The sequence below is a fragment of the Artibeus jamaicensis genome, unplaced genomic scaffold, assembly GCF_021234435.1.
Source record: "Artibeus jamaicensis isolate MK-2021 breed Jamaican fruit bat unplaced genomic scaffold, CSHL_Jam_final contig_471, whole genome shotgun sequence".
Lineage (NCBI taxonomy): Eukaryota > Metazoa > Chordata > Mammalia > Chiroptera > Phyllostomidae > Artibeus > Artibeus jamaicensis.
Window position 1 is genome coordinate 4,739,053 of NW_026521850.1, and position 20,242 is coordinate 4,759,294.

Sequence of the window (20,242 nt, forward strand, 5' to 3'; positions counted from 1 at the left end):
CACGGAAGCCACAGCGAGGCGGAGCCCCGGCCGTTGAGACAGCGGTGGTCTCGTTTTCAGAGCCAGCTTTCGAGAGCAGCTGCTCCCACTGAGCTCCCCAGATGCCACGTCTCCCCTGTGGCGGGGGCTCAGCGTCCCCGGACATTGCACTTGGTGTGCCTGCGCTCTAGTGGGTGACAGCCTCGTCCCTCCGCCCCCGGCCTGGCACTCGGGGGCCTCCTACCTCCCAGAGGCCGTTTCTCAGAGCAGCTTGGTTCCCTGTCCACCCATCTGAGAGTTCGCCCACGTACCTGTAGGAAAGCCAGCGTTTGTATTTATTAGATTTCCTTGACAGGAAAAGGTAACCTGCGTGTGGTGGAAGTAATTGGTTTTCAGACTCTCTTAGTCTGTGGCAAGTTTGGTAAACAAAAGACCAGACAGTTATTTTTGTCTTTTCTGATCATTGCGTGTCCCTGACAACACACCTCGGTTTCTGTGCGGGCTGCCGGGGGCCACACGGAACTGCACGCCGAAACCCCCCGCCCTTTGCTCTGGCAACATGGCGGCGAGGGCAGGTTTGGGTGGGGATCAGCCCCTCGTGTGAACTTCGCACAGATCCGCTCCGAGTCCTTTTCACGCGGCAGCAGGTGAATCTGTGCGGCGACGCGGTGGAGCCGGCCGAGTTCCTCTTCTGATGTGTTCTTTCTCTCTCTCTCTCCCGCCCCCGTCCTCCCCTTCCATTCTCACGTGAAGCTTTCTCTCAAGCTGGTAAGCACAGCCACCCCCTGCATGTCCCGGGTCTGGCGGGCCCCCCGCTGCGCACGCTGTGGGTGCTCTGCCCCGTGCAGCCCACCCGCAGAGCTCGCTGTTGGCTCGGGTTTCCCTTCTGTGTGTGCTTGTGTCTCTTTCTTCATCACGCCTTTGGGACACCGAGGTCGAGAGTCTGATGGATCTTAATCTTGTCCCGTTGCTAAGAAAATTAATGCTTAACTCATGATTTGGTGTTGGGTTGTTCTTTCTCCTTTTTTTTACTACTGGGGCCTTCAGAGGCTGATACATGCCGATGAGCTTTATTTAAGCATGAACGTAACTATTAAGGAACGGGGAGTTCATTTATTGGATCATTTAGAATAAAAGTCAGTTTAATCATGGCCAGATGCTCCTCCCCATGAGCCACGGAGCTGCGGACATCCGCTGGGAGCCCGCAGGGTGACCCGTAGGGTGTCATCCAGCGGGGTGACACCAGTCTCAAACATGGGTCCAGGGCTGCCCGTGGCAGTGGAAACTGTGACTTCTTTCAGGTGCTACTTAAATGCAATGGCACCACGTGCATAGCTGAGTCAGGACGTCACAGGGGGATCTCGCGGATCCCAGGGCGCCCTGGGCCTTTCCACACTGTTTGGCTCAGTGTCCTGGGCTTCTGCCGCTTAATTGTGTAGCCCCAGTAAACGAACTAATCGTACGTGTCTTACAAGAAAACCTTAACCAACATAACCCTAACTGCACTTCCGATATGCGCAAGCTACATGGTGTTTTCCAGCCTCACAGAGGAGACTGTCCTGAAGTCCCGGGCAGTGGTACACGGCGACAGTTCAGCCAGGAGCAAGATTGTGCCCCACCCTCGACAACTCAGGGTGCTGTTCACGGTTATTGTCACGGATGTGCGGGCGTGTCACTGTGTACATACCCACGTATGTGCGGAGTTTCTGCAGCCCGACTGACCCTAGAGAAAGCAAACATTTTATTGAATTGAGCGTTTCTTAGGCTGAGATAAAAATCTCAAGATAAGTCCTTGATTGGGGACAAGAAGGAGAAATCTAGATGCTTAAATTCCAGTATGAATCTGGGAGAAGCTGGACCAATTGACTAGGAATCTCTCAGATGCCAGCGGTTCCTTCTTGCCCTTTATTTGTTCTTTTGCTGGGATGTTACCAGCAACAGATAATGATATTGGGCAGTCTTCCTGGTTGGAGATATAAATCATTTGACCAACCTGGCATTGGACTGTGGCTTTGTACCATTGCTCTGCAGCTGATGAATGAAGTGTCATGCAAACATGGCTTGGGTGCAAAAACAGTAAATCTCAAAAAGCACTTTGCCCTTTGGGGGGGGGCGGGTTCTGGTTCCTGGGGAGCAAGTGTTCGATTCCAGGTGCCATAAAACAGCCGTTCAAAATACACGCACGTGTGTGGCCCCTTCTCCCAAGGCTGGTGCCCCCTCCTTCTCTGTACCCCGAGGTGCTCCAGGCATTTCAGGACATCTGTTCTGACTCAAAGCTATACATACAAATTCTTTCTTGGCCAGCTGAATCCTAGGTGAGAGCATTGTTTAAAGGAATTCAGGCTTCCAAAAGTTCACTGGACCCAAATGACCCCTTCAGGCATTTCCAGAAACCCTAAGGTTCTTTGGATCTAGCAGAAGCTGTTGACCTGAATCTCCACGGGCAACAGGAAGTCTGTGGGAGGCACAGTGACTGCGATCGGCTTCCAAAGAACAGCACAGAAACACGGAGGATCTGTGGGGAGGGACCTCGTTGGCCCATCGGACTGACTCCTGATCCCTTGTAAATAATTCATTGATTTATTACTGAATTATTCGAGTTCTGTAAGTAACCAGGCTTGCTCTGTCGCTGTCTGGGGATTTGTGAGTGAGGCACACGTGCAGTGCATTTCACTCACACAGTCCAGTGCAGCCGTTCGCCCACCACCGCAGGTCTCACACCTGTCTGCCCAGTGCCGCGCCCTTCAGTACAGGAGCCACTCTCCACTGGCGGCCATTTCAACTTCAGCGGATGAACATTCAGTCAGAATTTAAAATTCAGTTCCACAGTTGTCCTAGCTGCTTTCCAAGTGCTCAGTAGCCAGAGGCAGCCACTGGAGGGGACAGGGCACACACGGGCATTTCTGTCACTGCAGAAAGAGCCCCTTTGGGCTCAGCACGAGGTGAGGCTCAGGGAAGGTCAGTGACCTAAGGCGAGCGCCTGCTGCGGCCCCTGGCGTCTGCACCGGTGAGCCTCACACTGGTTGCATTGCACTGCGGCGCCAGGGAACAGAGCAGAACAGAGCCCACCTCAGCTCTGGGAAGCGTGCCGCTCTGCTCGAAGTCCACGCGAGAAGAACACTGAGCACTCAGGCCCAGTGGTCGAATCCGGTTTCAAGTATCATAACATAACAGTGTATGGGAAAGATTTATTTTTATGTTGAAGACTAGTTTGCTCCATTTTCATTTTAGAGGTGAATCGGATTTCCTTGGTTTGGTATTAAGGTGCAGTCATTTCCTTTCTGGTTCTACTCCCATCTTATTTCTCCTCTCTCTCTCTCTCTCTCTCTCACACACACACACACACACACACACACGCACGCGCACTCATGCACACTGTGAGAGCACTGGCTGAAAGGTCTTTGTGCAGCCCTGGCACTAAACTATTTGCTGACTCACACGCCGCCAGCACAGCCACCTGGCATTTTATCACACGCAGCCCAGGACCTGGAGTCACGAGCCCCCGGGGGAGCTGCTCCGCAGCCTCAGCCTCATCGGGGGATGACCTCCTGCAGGTCCCTTCCCTCCCACCCACTCCCCACGCCGGCCTTGCCTGCCTTTAATTGGCTCCCAAGTAAAATCTCTTATCTAAAGAAAGGCCCTGGCTGATCTGTGGTTATCAGATAAGTTCTTTTTTCTTTATGGAAACTGCCTCATTCAAGTAAAAGCACTTGACCAGCACTTAGCTTCGGACAAGAGCACATATGTAAGTCTAGAAGCTCACTGTTGGTATGTTCTGCGCAAAACGCATGCACAGAGGAAAGATAAGAGTTGTTTCTGAAGGGGGAACCACGATATTGAAACACACTTCTGATGGGCTGGGAGCAGCCCAGCTCGATCCCCAACCCCGTGGGAGGGCATCCTCTGCGCATGTCCGAGACCACCCTAAACCTGCTAGGAAGAAGCGGCTGGACTTGCATCGACAGAGGCCAGAGAAGAGTGCACAGGGGTGGGGGGATCTGTTTTTTAAACGTCCTTTTCACCCACATCCTCCGAGGAACTAGATGTCCCATCTGTCACTTCACGGGGATGGAAACTTTTGGCCTTAGCCTGTATAAAGAGACGGGAAGGAATACTCAGACCGGGGGGGCAGGGGGCGGCGGGTGGCAGAGCAGGACCTGCCATGTGGGACAGTTAGCTGGGGTACTCACCCGGGTTCATAGGAAGAAAACCTAAACTCAGGGCTTCCTGGAAACTGCAGTGTTGCCACGAACACTGGCGGCGAAGTGAGGGATCCGTCTCAGAATTGGTGTTCGGATCCCCCCAGAGTCAGGAGTATTTCTTCCTCTCTCCTCCCGCAGAGTCTCCTGCCTTTTGGGAGATGCCCTCAGGCAGCCTGGGTGGAACCTGAGTGGCCTTGGGACTGGTTTGCATGCACTGATTCCGCCTGCCTCTGGGCTGGTGTCCTGGGAAAGGGCCTGGAGCCTCCTCCCTGCAGGCCTGCCTCCCGGTCTTCCTGCAAGGCTCGTCCTGGCTCATTTCTGTTTGCATCTGCAGGGCTCCACGCCAGAAGACTTCAGCAACCTCCCACCTGAGCAGAGAAGGAAAAAGCTCCAACAGAAAGTGGATGAATTGAACAAAGACATTCAGAAGGAGGTGGATCAAAGGTAGAGTGGGCCAATAAGAAATTCAAGTTCAGCCCTGGCCAGCGTGGGTCGTTGGTTGGGCGACATCCCGCAAACCGAAGGGTCATGGGTTTGATTCCTGGGTTGGGGGTTTGGTCCCCGGTCGGGGCGCGTGCAGGAGACAGCCGATCGATGTTTCTCTCCTTTTCTTTCTCCCTCTCTTCCCCGCTCTGGAATCACTAAAAGAAAAAAAATTAAAAAAACAAAACAAAACACGAGGAAATTCAAGTTCAGTTTGGAAAGACGGGAAGTCCTAAACTAGATTTTAGTAGAAGTGCTTCTCTCAGCCGTGTGTCGGATCAGAGGTGGTCTCTGGGATCGCTGCACCGGGCCTGGGAGAGGGTTTTATCGGTGGGCTTTCTTCTGAATTGGGGGGAACAGAATACATGGGATAATCTCTCTCATCAGGAGTGCGTAGGTTAGTTTTCTTGTGCAAAGAAGGAGGAGAAAAGAGGCCTGCCCCCCCCTCCCTTGCCCCCCTGCCCCCCATCCTCGCTCTGGGTCCAAAACAAACTTGTCTCTCTAGTCCAGGGCGAGTGACAACGAGCCTTCCCGCAGGCTCTCACGCCGCCTCGTCCTTCCATAAACAGGACTCTGGAGGACAAGTCACAGTGCGTCTCACACGGGCCCCAGCCTATAGGGGTGTCGGAGGGTCCCGGCTGCTCCCGGCTCCCACTGGAGGGAGTTTTCCGAGCTGCTGTGCAAGTTTGCTTCTGGGGATGCGGGATTGCTGCCCAAAGAGGAAAAGGGTGGGGAAGGATTTGCTCTCTCTTCATTGGCACGTCCCTCCCCGCGTTTATAACCTACACCCCTCACATCACTCAGGGGGGGTTTGCTAGTAATCCGCATTGGAAACCGCTTTCTTGGTTGTCTCTGGCCTCTTGTTATACGCTCTCACTGAGTGAGTCAGGGGAATCACTCCTCTCTCGGAGACTTGAACTTGAGACTTTGTGCCCCACAACAGGCCACATGCGTGAACTGAGTTACATGGAAGCCGAGTTAAAACTCGGTGATGCCAAAGCAAACAAGAGGGAAGGCGGTGCCGTTTCAGTGCAAAGCAGGCCACTTTCTGTTCTTTTCCTCTGTTAGAGCAGCGCCTGAGAAATGGAACACATATAATTTGTTCTCATTTTGTATTAGAATATACTTCAGGAAATGAACATTTTCTCTTCGTACTTTTTATTATATGTAGAACTAAATACAGAAATGTTTATAAATATATAAACCAATTAAACCTCTTGCTGTTTACTAAGGGACCAGCTGTCGTTCGCACAGGAGCGAGAAGTTAGGACTCTGGGGCCTGCAATGACATTTAATGGGTGTGACAGACTCACCGTCAAACTCCGTGGAGAGAAAGCTCCCTGCCATCTGGGTCCCAGCCATGGGACCCCGTTAACCTTTAACCCCACAGCGGTCCGTGCTGGCGGGAGGGCGGGCTGCATTCTGCCACTCGCTGGCCGACGACCACGGGCCTTCATCGTACGCAAGGACATTGTCCAGGCGCCAACGGCGAAGCAACGGACAGAACAGACGCAGACGCAGACGCGGACCTCTGACCTCAGGCAGCTTCCGTCTGGTGCAGAATAAATGGTTTTGAGCAGAGAGGGTATCATTTGGAAAGCTTTTTTTTCTTTTAAACAGCCAATCCAAAAAGGCAGGGAAGGAGAGAGAGAATGCACAGCCCAGGCAGCACAGACCGAAAGGGCACGTTTGGTGGTAGGCGGGCGGTACCGAGCACTCGGGCGCCCTGGCCTCGCACCTGCCTCTCAGGCTCCGCCTCTCGACACACAGTTTTCTCATCTTCAACGGGAATTCACCTGCCTGTCATGAGGAAGAGACACGTCCGTGTGGGCAAAGTGCTGAGAACCATGTCCGGCACAGGAGTGTTGGTCAAGTAAAAGGAATCAGTGTGTTAAATGGAAAGCAACCTCGAGGCTCCAGTGTAAAGAGTCTCACGTCGGACAAAGGCCCGGTGTCCCACTGTGTGCCGTCTGCAGAAGACATATCCAACTCATAAAAGGGGGCAAGGGAAAGAATGGAAAGTATACACCGTGCAGATGCCACCCAGAGGAAGCTGGTGTGGCAAGACTCACCTCCGGAACCTCCAAACTGTTCAATTCAAGAGGATCAACTTCATAATAATAAATGATTCAAGGAACAAATGGTTCAGTTCACCAAGAAGATATGAAGTTTCAAATCTGTGGGACCATAATAGTATAACCTCAAAACACAAAAAAGTTGTGCTGTTAACCCTTCAACATTAAGTTCAAGAACTAGAACGGCACCCTTAGAGTGGGGGATTTCTGAGGCACTTCCCTCTGTAATTGACAGAACAGGTTACCAGCACCAAGATGGACGTCTGAGTAACGTGATTCATAAAACTGAGCCAATGCACACGTACCCGGTCCCTGTGTGATGCACGGTGCTTTCAAGCACTACAGAGAACGCTGCCAAAAGCTGAGCATATTCTGGTTTTATAATGCAAATCTCAACCAGCATCCAAGGAGAGGTACCTACCCTTCAAGTTATGTTCTCTGAAGCCTGCAGTGACACGGGAGCCCAGTCGTGAAAATTCAGACGTCAAGGAAGGCGGCTCTGAACCCACAGAGTAAAGCACGACCCATACCAAGTACTGGGAAGTACGTGCGTCGGTCAGCACTGAACCTTCACACACGCACACCCTGTCTCAGTTTCTGGGGTGTCACTGAAGCTTGACGATGGAGGGACACTTGGGGCTTTCAGTACAAAGAGCACAAAAAATCGGCGAGCACTCTTCTAAGAAGTTTTGGCTGAGAAAGTAGGGCTGTGGCTAGAGGTGGAAGCCAGGAAGTGGAGAGAGGAAGTGGGCGGTGTTACAGCTGTGAGGACACTTACTTGTGCAGCTGACACATGTCTGTTGAGCATCTACCGTGTGCTAGGAGGGCCCCGCCCCCAGGACGCGATCCTGTTAATGAGGAGCTGGTGTCCACCCTGCTTCCTCAAGGGGCTTCCATTCTTATTGCCGGAAGAGACCGGCAACAAGCAGTGAGCTCGGTATAAATTATATGATGTTGAACACGGTACGTGCTGTTTGAAAAAGGAGATGGAGCAGTGAGGTGGGCCGAGGGCTCTCCTTGAACTCTGGCTGCAGGTGGGCCGAGGGGGTGGCCGGGGCGGTTCCTTGAAGCCCCCAGAGGCCAGCAGGGTGTCTGGGCTGACACCGGAGGAAGTGGGTAAAGAGATGTTGAGGACCTGTGGAAATCCTCTTCCTGTCAGTTCTTTATTTTCAGTTAAACTGTTTCCCATGACTCAGAGTATGGGTTGGCGTGTGGTCTTGTGCTGTACCATGGCTTTGGGTTTTCTTTTGCCCAAGCTCGTTAAAATTGGCAGGATCGTTTGCTCTGAACTTTTAACAAACCACGCCCTACCGAAAGCCCCTTGCAGCCAGAGTTCAAGTCGGCAGAGTTCTTTGGTGCCGGCAAGAACCCGAGCAAGCCTGCCCTGCCTCCCTGGGGCCCCTCACTCAGGCCGTGAAGCCGTGTTGGTGGGGTGAGGAAGGGGCGTGGGGTCTTGCGTGTGTGGCTTTGAAGCTCTGTCACGCACCCGTCATGGACACCAACTGTGAGGCCCATTTCTTAACAGCCGACAGTGTGTGTCCTGTTGTAAAACTATGAACGCGTAGCGATTAGCCATGTGCTTCTTCAAGAAGTAAACAGGTTGCGGCCCACGAGACCCACGACGCCAGCTGTAGTTTTGGTTTGTGGGAAGAATGCACATGGAAAATACTAGCATTTTGTTTGTTTTCATTGTCGGGGGCCAAGGGAGGGGCAGGGTTAATTGGTGTGTCCTCCCCCCGAAGACAATGGGAGACCCTGCCCCAAAAGGGCGATCGAAGCTCCCGTAGCAAGTCTCCGGGTTACACGGGCCTTGGGGGCAGAGCTCCTGAAGAGAAGTTCTGGAAGGGGCGCCGGCCCCGACATGCCCTTCCGGTCCACACTCGGACGCGGCCCTCGCACCCACACACTTCCCGAGGCGACTGGACGTGCTAAGTGGCTGGTGACAGCGACCTTCCCACACCTGGCTCACGCTTTCTTCTTTTTTTTTTCAGAGATGCTATAACGAAAATGAAAGACGTTTACCTAAAGAACCCTCAGATGGGAGACCCGGCCAGTCTGGACCACAAATTAATAGAAGTCAGCCAAAATATCGAAAAGCTGCGACTAGAGGCCCAGAAATTTGAGGTATGGGGGAGCTGTCTCCAGGGCAGAGGGAAGTGGCAGGGGCGGGCCCGTCTGTCCCTGGGACGGAGGCCACCGGGAACGCCGGGGTGTGACAGGAGCTGTAAGGAAAAAGGCTCCACCGCCTCTGAGTGTCCGCCTCCGGGCACGTCCAGTTTTAACGGTGTCCTTTCGGACAGGCGCTGTTGCCAGGGGCCTTTACGTGGCTCAGTGTTGTTTTGTAATGTGAGCGTTTGACTTAAGCTTGTCCTGTGACGTCTCGTGTGGCCCGACTGTGACCGGGACCGTCGGAGAATGGAAGGGCAGTTAGTTACATTGGGACACGCCCGTTAGAGGCTCCAGGCACCGGAGCCAGGGGGGTCCCTACTCCCTAAAATGAGTAGGGAGCCCCGCCAACAGCACCCTAATACCTGTTTCCAAGGGAGGGGCACTGGGAGGCTGCGGGCAGAAGGCTTCTCCCCCCACCCCCACCCCAAATTAAGAGACTACAGAGCGTGGAAAAATAAATTAGAAATGATTGTTCCGATCAGTACGGGTTATTTCCATCAATGAGGGGCAAATGGGGCTTTTTTTTACTGTGTCTGGAATCTGTCAATAAGTAATAAACGTTTGAGTTTTTAGAGCCTAGGAATGTCCTTTTCTGATCGTTTGCAATTTTTTGCCTTTTGAACAGTGTAACTGTTCAAGCTAAATAATGTAGTTAGTTCAAATGTTACTGAAGGTAATTTTATCTACTTTGATTTCCTATGTACAAGTTTCTTTACTGTTAAAAAAAAAGCTACACTCCTTAAAAGACAGGAATAGAAAAGGGAAGTGTGGCTTTCATACTGAGTCACCGCTCAAGGGTGACAGTGCCCCCATGTTTCCTGGGGTGACCTCATGGTCACAGAATGGGGGGAACCCCAGAAGGAACTAGAAGTGATTTATCCAGAGCCACACAGCCATTTAATGCCCGAGAGGTCAACGCGCCCCGTGTCTCGCCTGCCCCCTGTGGGCAGGGGCCTCAGTACATCCACTTCCACTTCTCCGGCTCAGGAGGGGATGGAAGCAGCTGGTCACCTTGGGGTCCATTCGTAAAATGCAGAACAATGGGGGTGCACCAGGTCCCCCGTTTGGGGGTCCTGGACCTTCTGTGTCAGATTCCACGATCAAGAGCAGCCCCGACTGGTGGCTCCAGACTCCAGGGTGGGCCCCCCTCCAGCCCCCGAGCTCAGGGTCTCTTGGGGCTTCTGTTTCCAGGCCTGGCTGGCAGAGGTGGAGGGCAGGCTGCCGGCCCGCAGGCAGAGCGGACTCTACGACGCCCAGAGCACCCCGCCGGTCAACAACTGCGCACAGGCCCGGGAGAGGTACAGTATGGGCGCAGCCCTGCTCTCTGGCCAGTGGGCGGCCCTGCTCTTGCTTCTCGGTCCCAGGGTCTGGAAACGTGCATGAGGCACATGTCAGGCACTGTGACAGGGGACCCGTGATTCCCCCACAGGGCGGTGTCTCACGCCACTCGGGAGACGGGGACGTGGGGGCCGTCTTAGTTCCCAGCACTTAGCCCCGTGGGCCGGCCAGGTGGCCTCCTGGGTCGGTTGCTATAGTTGCTGCGGGTTTGCTTTCTTGAGCAGCCCGGATGGCAGTTACACGGAGGAGCAGAGTCAGGAGAGCGAGGTGAAGGTGCCGGCCATGGACTTCGATGATGAGTTCGACGACGAGGAGCCCCTGCCGGCCATCGGGACCTGCAGAGCCCTCTACACGTTTGACGGTAACGCCCTGCAGCCCGTCGTCGGCCACTCACAGCCTGTCCAGACCACCTGCACTTCCTGTGACCTGTCTTAGCAAACCCTCCAGATCTTTCTCTTGTGTCCTTGTTCTGCTGATAGTATCTATTATTATTATTATTATTATTATTATGTCGATGGCTTCATACTTTGCCTTTTGCCATGTAATTGAACACCTTCCACTGAGCTCGGTCACAGCAGGGAGCAGGGAGCGACGTTTATTTCGAGTGTGTATTCTGTATTTGTAAAACGGTCCTGGGAAGACTCTCCAAGGGGTGGGATTCAGGTGGTGCGTGGGAGGCGGTGTCCCTCTCGGACAAACAAAGCGGGCCTGCGTCTAGGACAGGCAGCTTCAGTGTGGAGGGGTCACGGCAGGACGGGGGCCCCTCCCTAAGGGAGTTTCGAGAACTCGGCGCTGCCGCAGATGGGGGGGGCGTGGGCGTGGCCAGACTCGGGGCTGGCGGCAGAGCTCCTAGACGTCCCAGGTGGGGTAGTGGAGTAGAAGACTAGGAAGTAGGCAGTGCCCGTGGGGGGCAGGGAAGAGACTTTCGGAATTTATTTGGCAGACAGGGAGGAGCTTATCGAAAGTTTGTGAGCAAGGTGTTGACCCGGTCAGAGCTGCACCTTGCGACCAGTGTGGTCCGTTAGCAGGAGCAGGGAGAAAACGGGGGTGGGGGTTCGAGGGATGAGCCGGGGCCCCATGAGCACTGCGCCCAGGGTCCTGTGAGTGCGGGTGTCGGGAAAGAAGGGGTCGCAGTCCAGATGCGCTGGGGAAGCCCCGGGGCAGGGGAACGTTCATGGTGACAACACAAGGGAGAGAAGGGCCAGGTGCAATGATCCCGGTTTTACGTCATGTCCACACCACCCCCTCTGCCCACCCCGGACCCCTTCCCACCTCCGGATCCCCATCACCAGCTCCCCAAACAAGTCGCCTCTCAGAACACTGTTGGGCAGTGGTGGCTTGTGCTGTGAATTGACCTTAGCAGATGGCCTTGGGGTCCTCGGGTGAGGGGTGGACACGGAGGCGCTGCCACTGACACCCAGTGCAGACTCCCGGCTGACCGGAGGAGGGCGGAGAGGGCAGGAAGTCAAGGCAGTGCAGCCTGGGACAGGCGGGGTGCCTCCTCCCCTCCAGAGATCAAAGAGGAGGAGCAGAACCCGGGAGGAGGGAACAGCCAGGAGCCCAGGCCCACCCTTGTTCTGTCTCCGCAGTGAGGGCAACATGAAGGTGGAGGTGTGCTCGGGCCAGAGAAGGGGGGGGGCCTGAGCTGCAGACGGGGGCCAGGACGGGGAGAGCACAGGGGGCAGGTGCGCCTGAAGCCGTGGGAGCACTTTCACCCCAAGGGAGAGGCGGGGAGAGGACCAGAGGTGTCCCCCAGGAAAATGCCAGCTGTCCAGGGCAGTGGACACAAGGGCCAGAAGTGGTCACCCTGTGTGGCGGGGCCAGCGGGACCAGTGCCCCTGAGAACCCACCTCCCCCGGGGTCACTGCACCCGGTCGTCGCGAAGCCCTGTGTGCCTGACGGCCCGGACGTGGCCGGAACCCTGACCCATTGTGGTGTTGCCGTTTCAGGTCAGAATGAAGGGACCATCTCCGTCGTGGAAGGAGAAACGCTGTACGTCATCGAGGAAGACAAAGGGGACGGGTGGACCCGCATCCGGAGGAGCGAAGACGAAGAGGGCTATGTCCCCACTTCATACGTCGAAGTCTATTTGGACAGAAATGCCAAAGGTGCTAAGACTTATATTTAATACAACTTAAAAAAAAAACTTTAAAAAACCATTGGAGCTGTTTCTCCCCACAGCTGTGACGGGTGCGGGCAGTGCTCCGAGAGACTGGACAGGGGCGCACTGGCGGCTGCTCTCCCAGCGCGGACGCAGGGGTCTCCCGCCTAACGCCCTGGTCTGGTTTTGACTATGACCGGGTTTTCGCTTGCTGGTGAAATTTTATGTGGAAAGCCACCTGCCAATTCACAACTTTGAAATCTGATACACGTCTCTCTGGCAGCACCAGTAGATAACAAGAGAGTGGCCTGCTAGCATCTGCTCTATGTTTCCGAATTTCAGAGCCCACACACATCCCCCGGGGTGACCCCCTGTGTCTGCCACAGATCGAACGGCCTCAGGGGGTTCCATCCTGTAACTGAGTCCGTAGTCGGCTGAATTTGACAGTCGTGCGCTGTGGAGGAAGTCCTAAATAAAAGCTCCCCCTTCTCGAGTCAAGAAGCGAGTAAGATTCTTTTATTGGTACCAAGCATGTGTATTTCTGGTCGAGGTCATTGTTAGAGCCTGCTGGCCCTGTTACACCTACTTGATCCCAAACCACCAGTTAAAATCTGAGAGAGTGTGGTCGGTCACCCACTGGGTTTTCCCACCGGACTAGCGGTCTCCCTGACGACAGCTGACAGAGCCAACCCGATTTGCGGGTGCTGTTGAGGCAGACTTCTGCGGGAACGGGGCACTTAGCTCGCTCCGTCCCGGCGGAGGTTTTGTGGCACGTGGAGCTGTGTTCAGCTGAGCCTTCGGGCGGAGCTGTGAGGGCAGTGAGCAGCGCCTGGGTCCCCACAGCCCCCGACCCCACACCACTTTGGGAAGGGGGGATTTTAAAAACTCATCGCATCTTTCCGCCTCAAGGTGTGAATTGACTGCAATTCTAAATCGTTTTAGAATTGCTAGCTGGTTTCACAGGATTAACTGTAGCCAGAATAAAACACAGTGTTTCACCATCTTTAAAGGAAACTAGGTCACATGGGGATTTGCATTTGGGAGTTGGCGGGACGGGGAGTGAAACTGTCGGGTGCTCAGACCGGTACCAAACCCAGCGTCCGTGCCTGTCCCGAGAATCCACCCTGAGACCATGCAGAACAGCTATAAACGGGTCAGGGTGAAGGTGTCGGGCTGAGGTTCTCTTTTTATTTGGCTTTGAAAATGACTCGCGTCCTTCCTCCTCTGTAATGGGACAGCAGCCCCTGGCCTCCTCACTGTGGGTCCTCTCACAAGCTCAAGTCAACATGGAGCTGACGGTGAAGGTGGCAGCTACGCCGGGGACTAGGATCGGGGGGGGGGGGGGAATGGGCGCTGGTCAATGATTCCAGCAGCAAGTTCACTGCCATTTCCCACAGGGGCCACCCAGGTGGAACTTAGTGACCTCGAATGAAGGACAGCCTGATTTAAAATAATTACAGAATCTCAGCAACTTGCAGAGCCAGAGCAGAGAGACAGGGGCCCCCTCCCCCCAGTTTTTCCCCTGCACATCCAACAGAGGTGGAAGACAGCAGCACAAGCCAGACACTGATCGGTCAGCCCGGTTTTTCCAAATTTGCAACTCCGAGTTCTTCAGAATTATTACCCTTTTGCTGACACAGTATCAACGAGGCCACTCAGCCTGTGCCAGACCCCTCTCTGTTTTAAGTTTGGGGGCCGGAAAACCGGCTGACCCTGCACCCACGGGGGCTGACTCAGTGAGCGGCAGGAGTCACGGCCTTGGGCCCGTCACGCACGATATGAATGAAGATCTAACCTTTCTAGCCCCCGGGGGTGAGCTCATGTCCAGGCGAGGAGCTACTGGAGGGAGCAAACTGAACGCCGAAGTCTTACGCTGGGACAGGGCCACATTCGCCTTTTAAAAGCATGCCTTGAGAAGCACAGCATTCCATGAAGTTTTTCCTTTGTTTCTTTTTTTAAATTATTTTTTGGGTTTTTTTTTTTTTTTTTTTTTGGTGCTGTGCAAAACTGGTTTAGAAAAGTAGCTCTGTTGGCTTCCTGGCCGGTGTGGGTGCATACATTCTGATTATTTCGTTGTCCCCCAGAACCTGGAGCCCATGAGTCGATGTGAGATTGCCGGACCATATGTTATGGTTCACCTGAAACCATTCCCAAGGAATCGGGAACCTCCCCCGCCTGCTACGGCATACTCTGTTTATCTTCCCCAGTTCTCTGCTCAGATAAAAGTGGCGAAGTCTCCGCTTGGTGCAGAAACTTTTCTCCTTTTGTTTAGAGACACATTTCTAGGTCACCCGTGTGCATGTACAGGCCTTTTCCCTCCCGTGTTCTTGGCTCTGCTCAGCCTCCCCCTGCCACCACCACCCCCCCACACACACACACATGGCGCCCGCCTGACACCTGCCCGGTCGCCCCGGTCACCCCACCCCGGTCACCGCAGTCCGCCAAGGGGGGCGGCTCCTTCTATTTTCAGTCGAGCCTGTGTCCTTGTGCGTGTGTGGCGTCTATGATGTGACTCTTTAAAAACTGCCAAAATGTCAAGAGTACAGTAACTCCCAGTCGGTCAGCTGGGTTGTGGCTGTCTTCTCTTCTGGTTTTGTTTTGTTTTGGAAACTGCTTTCTGTTAAACATGTCCTCAAGTCCTCCCCCAATGTATTTGTATATACTGCCGTTGAAAAACTGAAAGGATTACTTGAATTCGTTGTTTTAACGTTTTACTCTCTTATCTGTTTGTTTTATTGGTGACTCTGCCGCCTAATGACCCTTTAGTCTGTGTAACCGCTGGGGAAGCCGGAAGGACCGTTTCTCGGGTCCCTAGGGCCCTGCCGGCTGCTCCAGACTTGAGTTTATTATAGACACTTGGGTTCTGAGTAAGTTTTGTTTGAATACGGCCCACATGACTGTTTCTCTCTCTTCTCCCCCTAAAAGAAAAGATTCTGTCTGGCACCTTTCAGTTGTACCCTCGTATCCGCCTCTCTAATAAATGTTCTCTTTTTTTCCTCACTGTTGTTAAGTGATTTTTCACCTTCCTGAGAAAATGACTCTGTGTTACAAATATGTAACTCCTTCGTCTTCAGTAATGGGGAACTTCCTAGCCAAATGCTCTTTAAAACCCTGCCCTTTCCCTCCTGACGACACCTTCTGCTTCTCTGCTGTGTGCACCCTCGGGCTTCAAGAGTCTGTCTGTGTGGTTTCTCTCCCCCCCGCATTCCCCCCAAGATGAAGAACTTTCACGGTTTATAGCAAGTAAACATTGGGCGACAAACCTTCCTCTTCGCCGAAGGCAGTGAGTGCACTTGACCGCTAAAGAACCACCGCCTGAGCGAGAGCTGGCCGTCCTGCTCCTTGCTTCCTCTGGGAAGCCGGTCGGTCACCTTTCTGTGTCTCAGACCTGGACTTAGAAAGATGAGCTGGGGTGGGGGCGGGCCGTCTCCTGGGTGGGCTTCCCTGAAGGAAGGATCGGAGACGAAACCGTGAAAGTTCCTTATCTGTGGTATCTTGTGGTAACCAGCTGGGCTCAAGTTGCCCCCTCCCCACCCCCTGCCCCTGGGCGGGCAGCCCGCCACAGAGCAGCAGAAACTGCCCGCCCCCAACCTGGGGCCTGCCGCTAACTGGGGTGTTCTCTCTTTTCCTGCTGTAGATTCCTAGAGGCGGCGCGAGCTGGAGCCCCGGAGCCCTGTTCCCTGGAGAGACCCTTCGGTCCGCTGGTCCCCACAGGCCCGGTGCGGACGACTGCGCTTGGGCTGGGCTGGAGCGTGCCCCGGTCGTCTCGGCCCGAAGCGACATCCCCGCACCATGCGGCTGCTTGCCTTTTCTTTCCTTTTCTTTTCTTTTCTTTTTTCTTTTCTTTTCACAGCATGCTCCTCCATGTGGCCCAGCTCCTCCCTCCCGGGCCACAGTCTGGCCACCTCCCTGGGGGGTAGGGGGGCGGGGGGGGGGTGGGCAGGTCTGTCCCCATCCCAGTCCTCACCCCGTGCAGGACTGTGGAAGGTGGGTAGACACGGGCTCCCCCAGCTCCTGCCCTGGCCCTCAGTCCTCCTGGCCTGGCCTGGCCCGCCCACGGTTCACACTGTGCCTTTTGTGAAAACTCTGCCACTGGCGGTGCCCTTGACTCCCAGCCTCCTGGGGAGACTGACAGAATCGGGTAGGGAGCACCCCAGGTGGACTGAGCGCCTGAGTGTCACTGATGTGGTCCCGCGTCATTTACTCCAGAAAAAACTCACCTATTCCCCAGTCCATCGAGCATTCGCTGGGCCTTTTCTGGTGGCCGGTCCTCACCTCATACTAGACATGGGCCCTGGAGACATGGGCCTGTGAGTGTCAGTGGTGGGCAGGGGAGCACACACACACACACAGATGCACGCACACCCGTGTGTGCACACGGATTCGTTGGGGGCCCTGCCTGCTGTCTCGTCTGCGCCCACCCCTCGTGGGGCTGAGGACCGGTCCCCAGGAGCCGCGCGCCTGGCGAGCGAACGTCTCCCCTGTACGTTGTTAGCTCCTTGCAAAGTGAAAATTCCCCTCTTTCACGAATTCCAGTTTGCATCTTAGGATTTTAGCGCATCCATCACCAAAGACCCTGTGCTTCTTGCAGTCCTTCTAGTGACCCCGTGGCTCCCGCTTCTGCACTTGTCATGAGCTTGCCGGGCCGCGTGGGGTTAACTGAGCTTTCTGAGCCAGTTCCTCTCGTGGACCCCGAGGAAAGGATCCTGAATAAAGCAGTGGTCACGGAGCCTGTCTCCACTCACACTGCCCAGCGGTGCGGCTCCTCCTGTCTGGTGCAGAGACCGTCTGGAGAGGTCGTCGCCCGAGGATAAAATCGGGCCTCTGCCTACTTTGGTTTGGCTTTTGGCAGCTAGGTGGCACGCTCAGTTCCCCTTGATGTTGATGAATCTAAGACAAGGAAGTCCTCTGGGAGCCCAAGGGGCAGGAAGATGGCTACTCTCCGCACACCGGGGCTGACCGCACACCACCCAGCAGCTCAGTCCCCTCTCGGTGACCGCAGCCAGGAGCAAGCGGACGCCTGGGGTATGCAGGCAAAGAGGAAGTGACTTCAGGTTTAGGGCGAGCGAGGGACCTGCCTGGGCCCTTTCTCGCTCCCACTTGCCCAGATGTGGGGCCAGGTCCAGGGGTGCAGATCGCCTGCCCGGAGCCTTGCAGCTGGGGGTCTCAGGGCTGCTGTCCTTGAAGCAGCTTCTGCTCCCCACAGTGGGCCGCCCTTTGTAGCAATCTGTCTCGGGAGGGGACAGGTTTGGCAGGTGACACCGAAGCCAGGATGCCAAAGGTGAGAAGAGCCAGGGCCTCACCTGCATCCCTGCAAGCCAACAGGTGCGTGGTTAATTCGGGCAGGCAGTCCCAGCAGCCCCACTGGGGGTGCCTCCGTCGTGGGGTGATGAGGTCTCCCCGGGACCTGCTGCATTTTCCCAGGCCCAGCCGGCCGCTCTCCACCCCACAAGGATGTGAATGGCTTTTAGAATCGGACCTTGGAGCTCAGCTACGCGTGTGCATTGCTCTCACAGTGGGTCAGGATACACGGATTCCTTGCCACGAAGGGGAGAAGGCGTGAGCTGGGGTGATCTGTTCTTCCAACGTCTGTGGAGCCCAATGTCTGCTTGTGTCCCCTCATGTCCCTGTGCCCTGTTTTTCCTTCTCTACCACCTGCATCCAGAAAAGAATGGACAATGACTGCTTTTCAACCTTCACCTTGGCGTTCGCTCCTCTGCGGATCTGGGCAGCCACGTGGACGGGAGGTGCTGTGCCAACCGGGCTTATTAAAGGAAACGATTATTCTGTGACCTTGCGATCCTGTATATCCTTTGCTCTGGGGCCCCAGCGACATCACCTGCTGTCAATTCCCCACGTGCCTCTCAGTCACCCCGGAGCCCACGGCCTGTCATTTCTCCGCCAATGCGAGAATGTCATCATGTTGTGAGAATGATGAATTGGTGAAGAACCTGCCCCCAAAAGGACTTCAGATGGAAGAGAGGGACTTGTCTTTGCCCCTTGACTCCTTTGCTGGGCGGGACGACATGAGAAGGTGGGGACTGTGGAAGGGGGCGTCCCTTTGTGGGGGTTCTTTCTGCAGCTTCCAGGCTCTGACCCTTCGGCGACATAAGCCCGTAGCTCGTCTCATCAGCAAGAGCACAAAGGCCTCTGGGTAACAGCTGTGACCGCAGAAGGACGTTTACCGGACAGGAAAAGGGTACGTGGAGCCAAGCGTTTCTCCTGAAATTTTAGTTTCGGACTTCTGATGGCTCTGCTTGCAGCGCTCCTGCCGTCAAAAATCCTCTTTAAAAAGCGATCCGAGATCCCATGTCCACCTGCTTGTGGTTCACCTGTGTGTGGCACTGATTCTGAACTGTGGAGGCCCTTCGCTGTGGCCACGTCATGGCCACTGTCCCGGTTCCGGAGTCGCCCGTTTGTCTCTGGAGGTAGAATTAAACCAAACACCGTGTTCCGTCGGAAGGCTTCTGTTGACCTTGTAACTACATGTTAATCCTCTAAATGTTAAATAAAAGCCTGACTCGTGGCTGGGTGTCACGGCAGTGTCGTGTTGCGCGTCACAGAAGCAGGCGGAGAGCCTGGGGCTGGGGCCGGGCTCCCGTCCGCACCTGAGTCACCGGGGAAACCCAGCGCAAGTCACGTCCTCCCCGGCTTCCCTCCCTGGTCTTCGTGGGGAGGGCCTCGGGCCCTGCCAGCTCTCCCGCCCCCGCCCACAGGGGGAGAAAGGCTGTCTGACACCTGGGTGAGGCGAGGAGGACTCGGCCGGACTCCAGGGAACTGGGGAGGCTTCCGAGGGCCAGGAAGGTCTCCTTTGCAGGCACATTCAGCGGCAGCTATTCTCAGTTTTCAGGGACCCTGCTGGTGTGTGTGTGGGGGGCACTTCATGGGCATCTGGGCCACAGGGCTCATGTCCACCCCCTGGGTAGCTTGGCTGAAGATCACGGGTTCCGTGAAGCCGCAGGCAGTGTGCCGCTGAAGCGTGGGGGCCTCGTGGCAGCCCTGCGTGTGAGCCCTGGGAGGCCCTCCAGCCTGGGAAGTCTCAGCTGGGCCTTCGAGGGCGGTGGGGGGCGGGCCCGAGACTGGTTTGTTTCTGCACCCCTTTGTTTCCTCCGGGTCTTTGCAGCGCCTGCACCCACGCCCGTGTGTGGCACCGCGGCAGAGCTCTTGCTAACACCAGTGTGGCCTCACCGCCTGAGGGTGGAGGTGAGACCAGCCCTCCTGCGTGTGGCCTTAGCCCCTCCCACACAGGGCTGTGGCCGCCATGGCCACTGCCCCAGGAGCCTGCTGTGCCCTGCCGCCGGGGTGGACTTGGGCAGCCAACGCTTCCCACCAGCCCAGCAGCCGTGGTTCCCAGTGAGAGACGGTAAAGGGAGCCAGGTGACTTGGTTATCCTGAGACCTCTGGTCTAGCTTGTCCCCCAAAAGTTTAATCTGGGAAGAATTTTCCAGCATGTTCTTTCTGGCCTTTGTCTTGCTTTGGGAGTAGTTGGTCTCCGTGTCAGAGATGAAAGGTGTCCCCCGATTTCACGCAGAGCCTCCCTTCCCTGAAGGACCTGACAGGGCTGGGGAGCAAGTGGGGTGTGTGCCTGGGGCCACGTGGGCCCACTCTGGGGGGAGGGGGAGGGTGCAGCGGCCTGGGGCGCTGCTGTGGGGAGGGAGGCCGCTGGCGTTGAGTGTCTCTGCTTCGACCCTACACTGAGCTCTCTGGTCTGAATCACAGACATGCTGCCCCCACTCGTTTGAGGCATTGGAGGGTGGCACCCGTCCCAATCATTCACCTAAGTCTTCTGGTGACCCGCTTCTGCCCCTCTGGGGTTGGGAACAGGTGGTGGCCACACCCTGGGGCGCTCTGCAAGGCTGCCTCTGCAGAGGGGGCCCCACCCACCAGACCTGTCC

General features: G+C 55.5%; 1 protein-coding gene and 1 long non-coding RNA gene across 12 annotated transcripts in view; one reads left to right on the forward strand and one right to left on the reverse strand.

Annotated features, from left to right (window-relative positions):
- The window catches only part of FNBP1 (formin binding protein 1), a 113,955-nt gene extending 95,082 nt beyond the window's left edge, over positions 1-18,873 (forward strand). For 3 of the 11 annotated variants that reach the window (XM_053667650.1, XM_053667646.1, XM_053667652.1), the window contains exons 11-18: positions 733-747; positions 4,516-4,625; positions 8,731-8,863; positions 10,100-10,206; positions 10,468-10,607; positions 12,196-12,354; positions 15,114-15,214; positions 15,985-18,873. In XM_053667650.1, coding sequence (XP_053523625.1) covers positions 733-747; positions 4,516-4,625; positions 8,731-8,863; positions 10,100-10,206; positions 10,468-10,607; positions 12,196-12,354; positions 15,114-15,199 — 750 coding nt within the window. In that variant the 3' untranslated portion in view covers positions 15,200-15,214; positions 15,985-18,873. Of the gene's footprint in view, positions 1-732; positions 748-4,515; positions 4,626-8,730; positions 8,864-10,099; positions 10,207-10,467; positions 10,608-12,195; positions 14,313-15,113; positions 15,215-15,984 lie in introns of those variants that run through there. The other 8 variants (XM_053667648.1, XM_053667655.1, XM_053667649.1 and 5 more) reach the window with 6 other exon arrangements.
- Positions 4,619-6,833, reverse strand: LOC128627821 (uncharacterized). Its single transcript, XR_008392102.1, has 3 exons — positions 6,737-6,833; positions 5,978-6,634; positions 4,619-5,740 (listed from the first exon to the last, which is right to left on the reverse strand). It is a non-coding gene; the product is annotated as an uncharacterized LOC128627821 (long non-coding RNA).
- Positions 18,874-20,242: the final 1,369 nt, after the last annotated feature.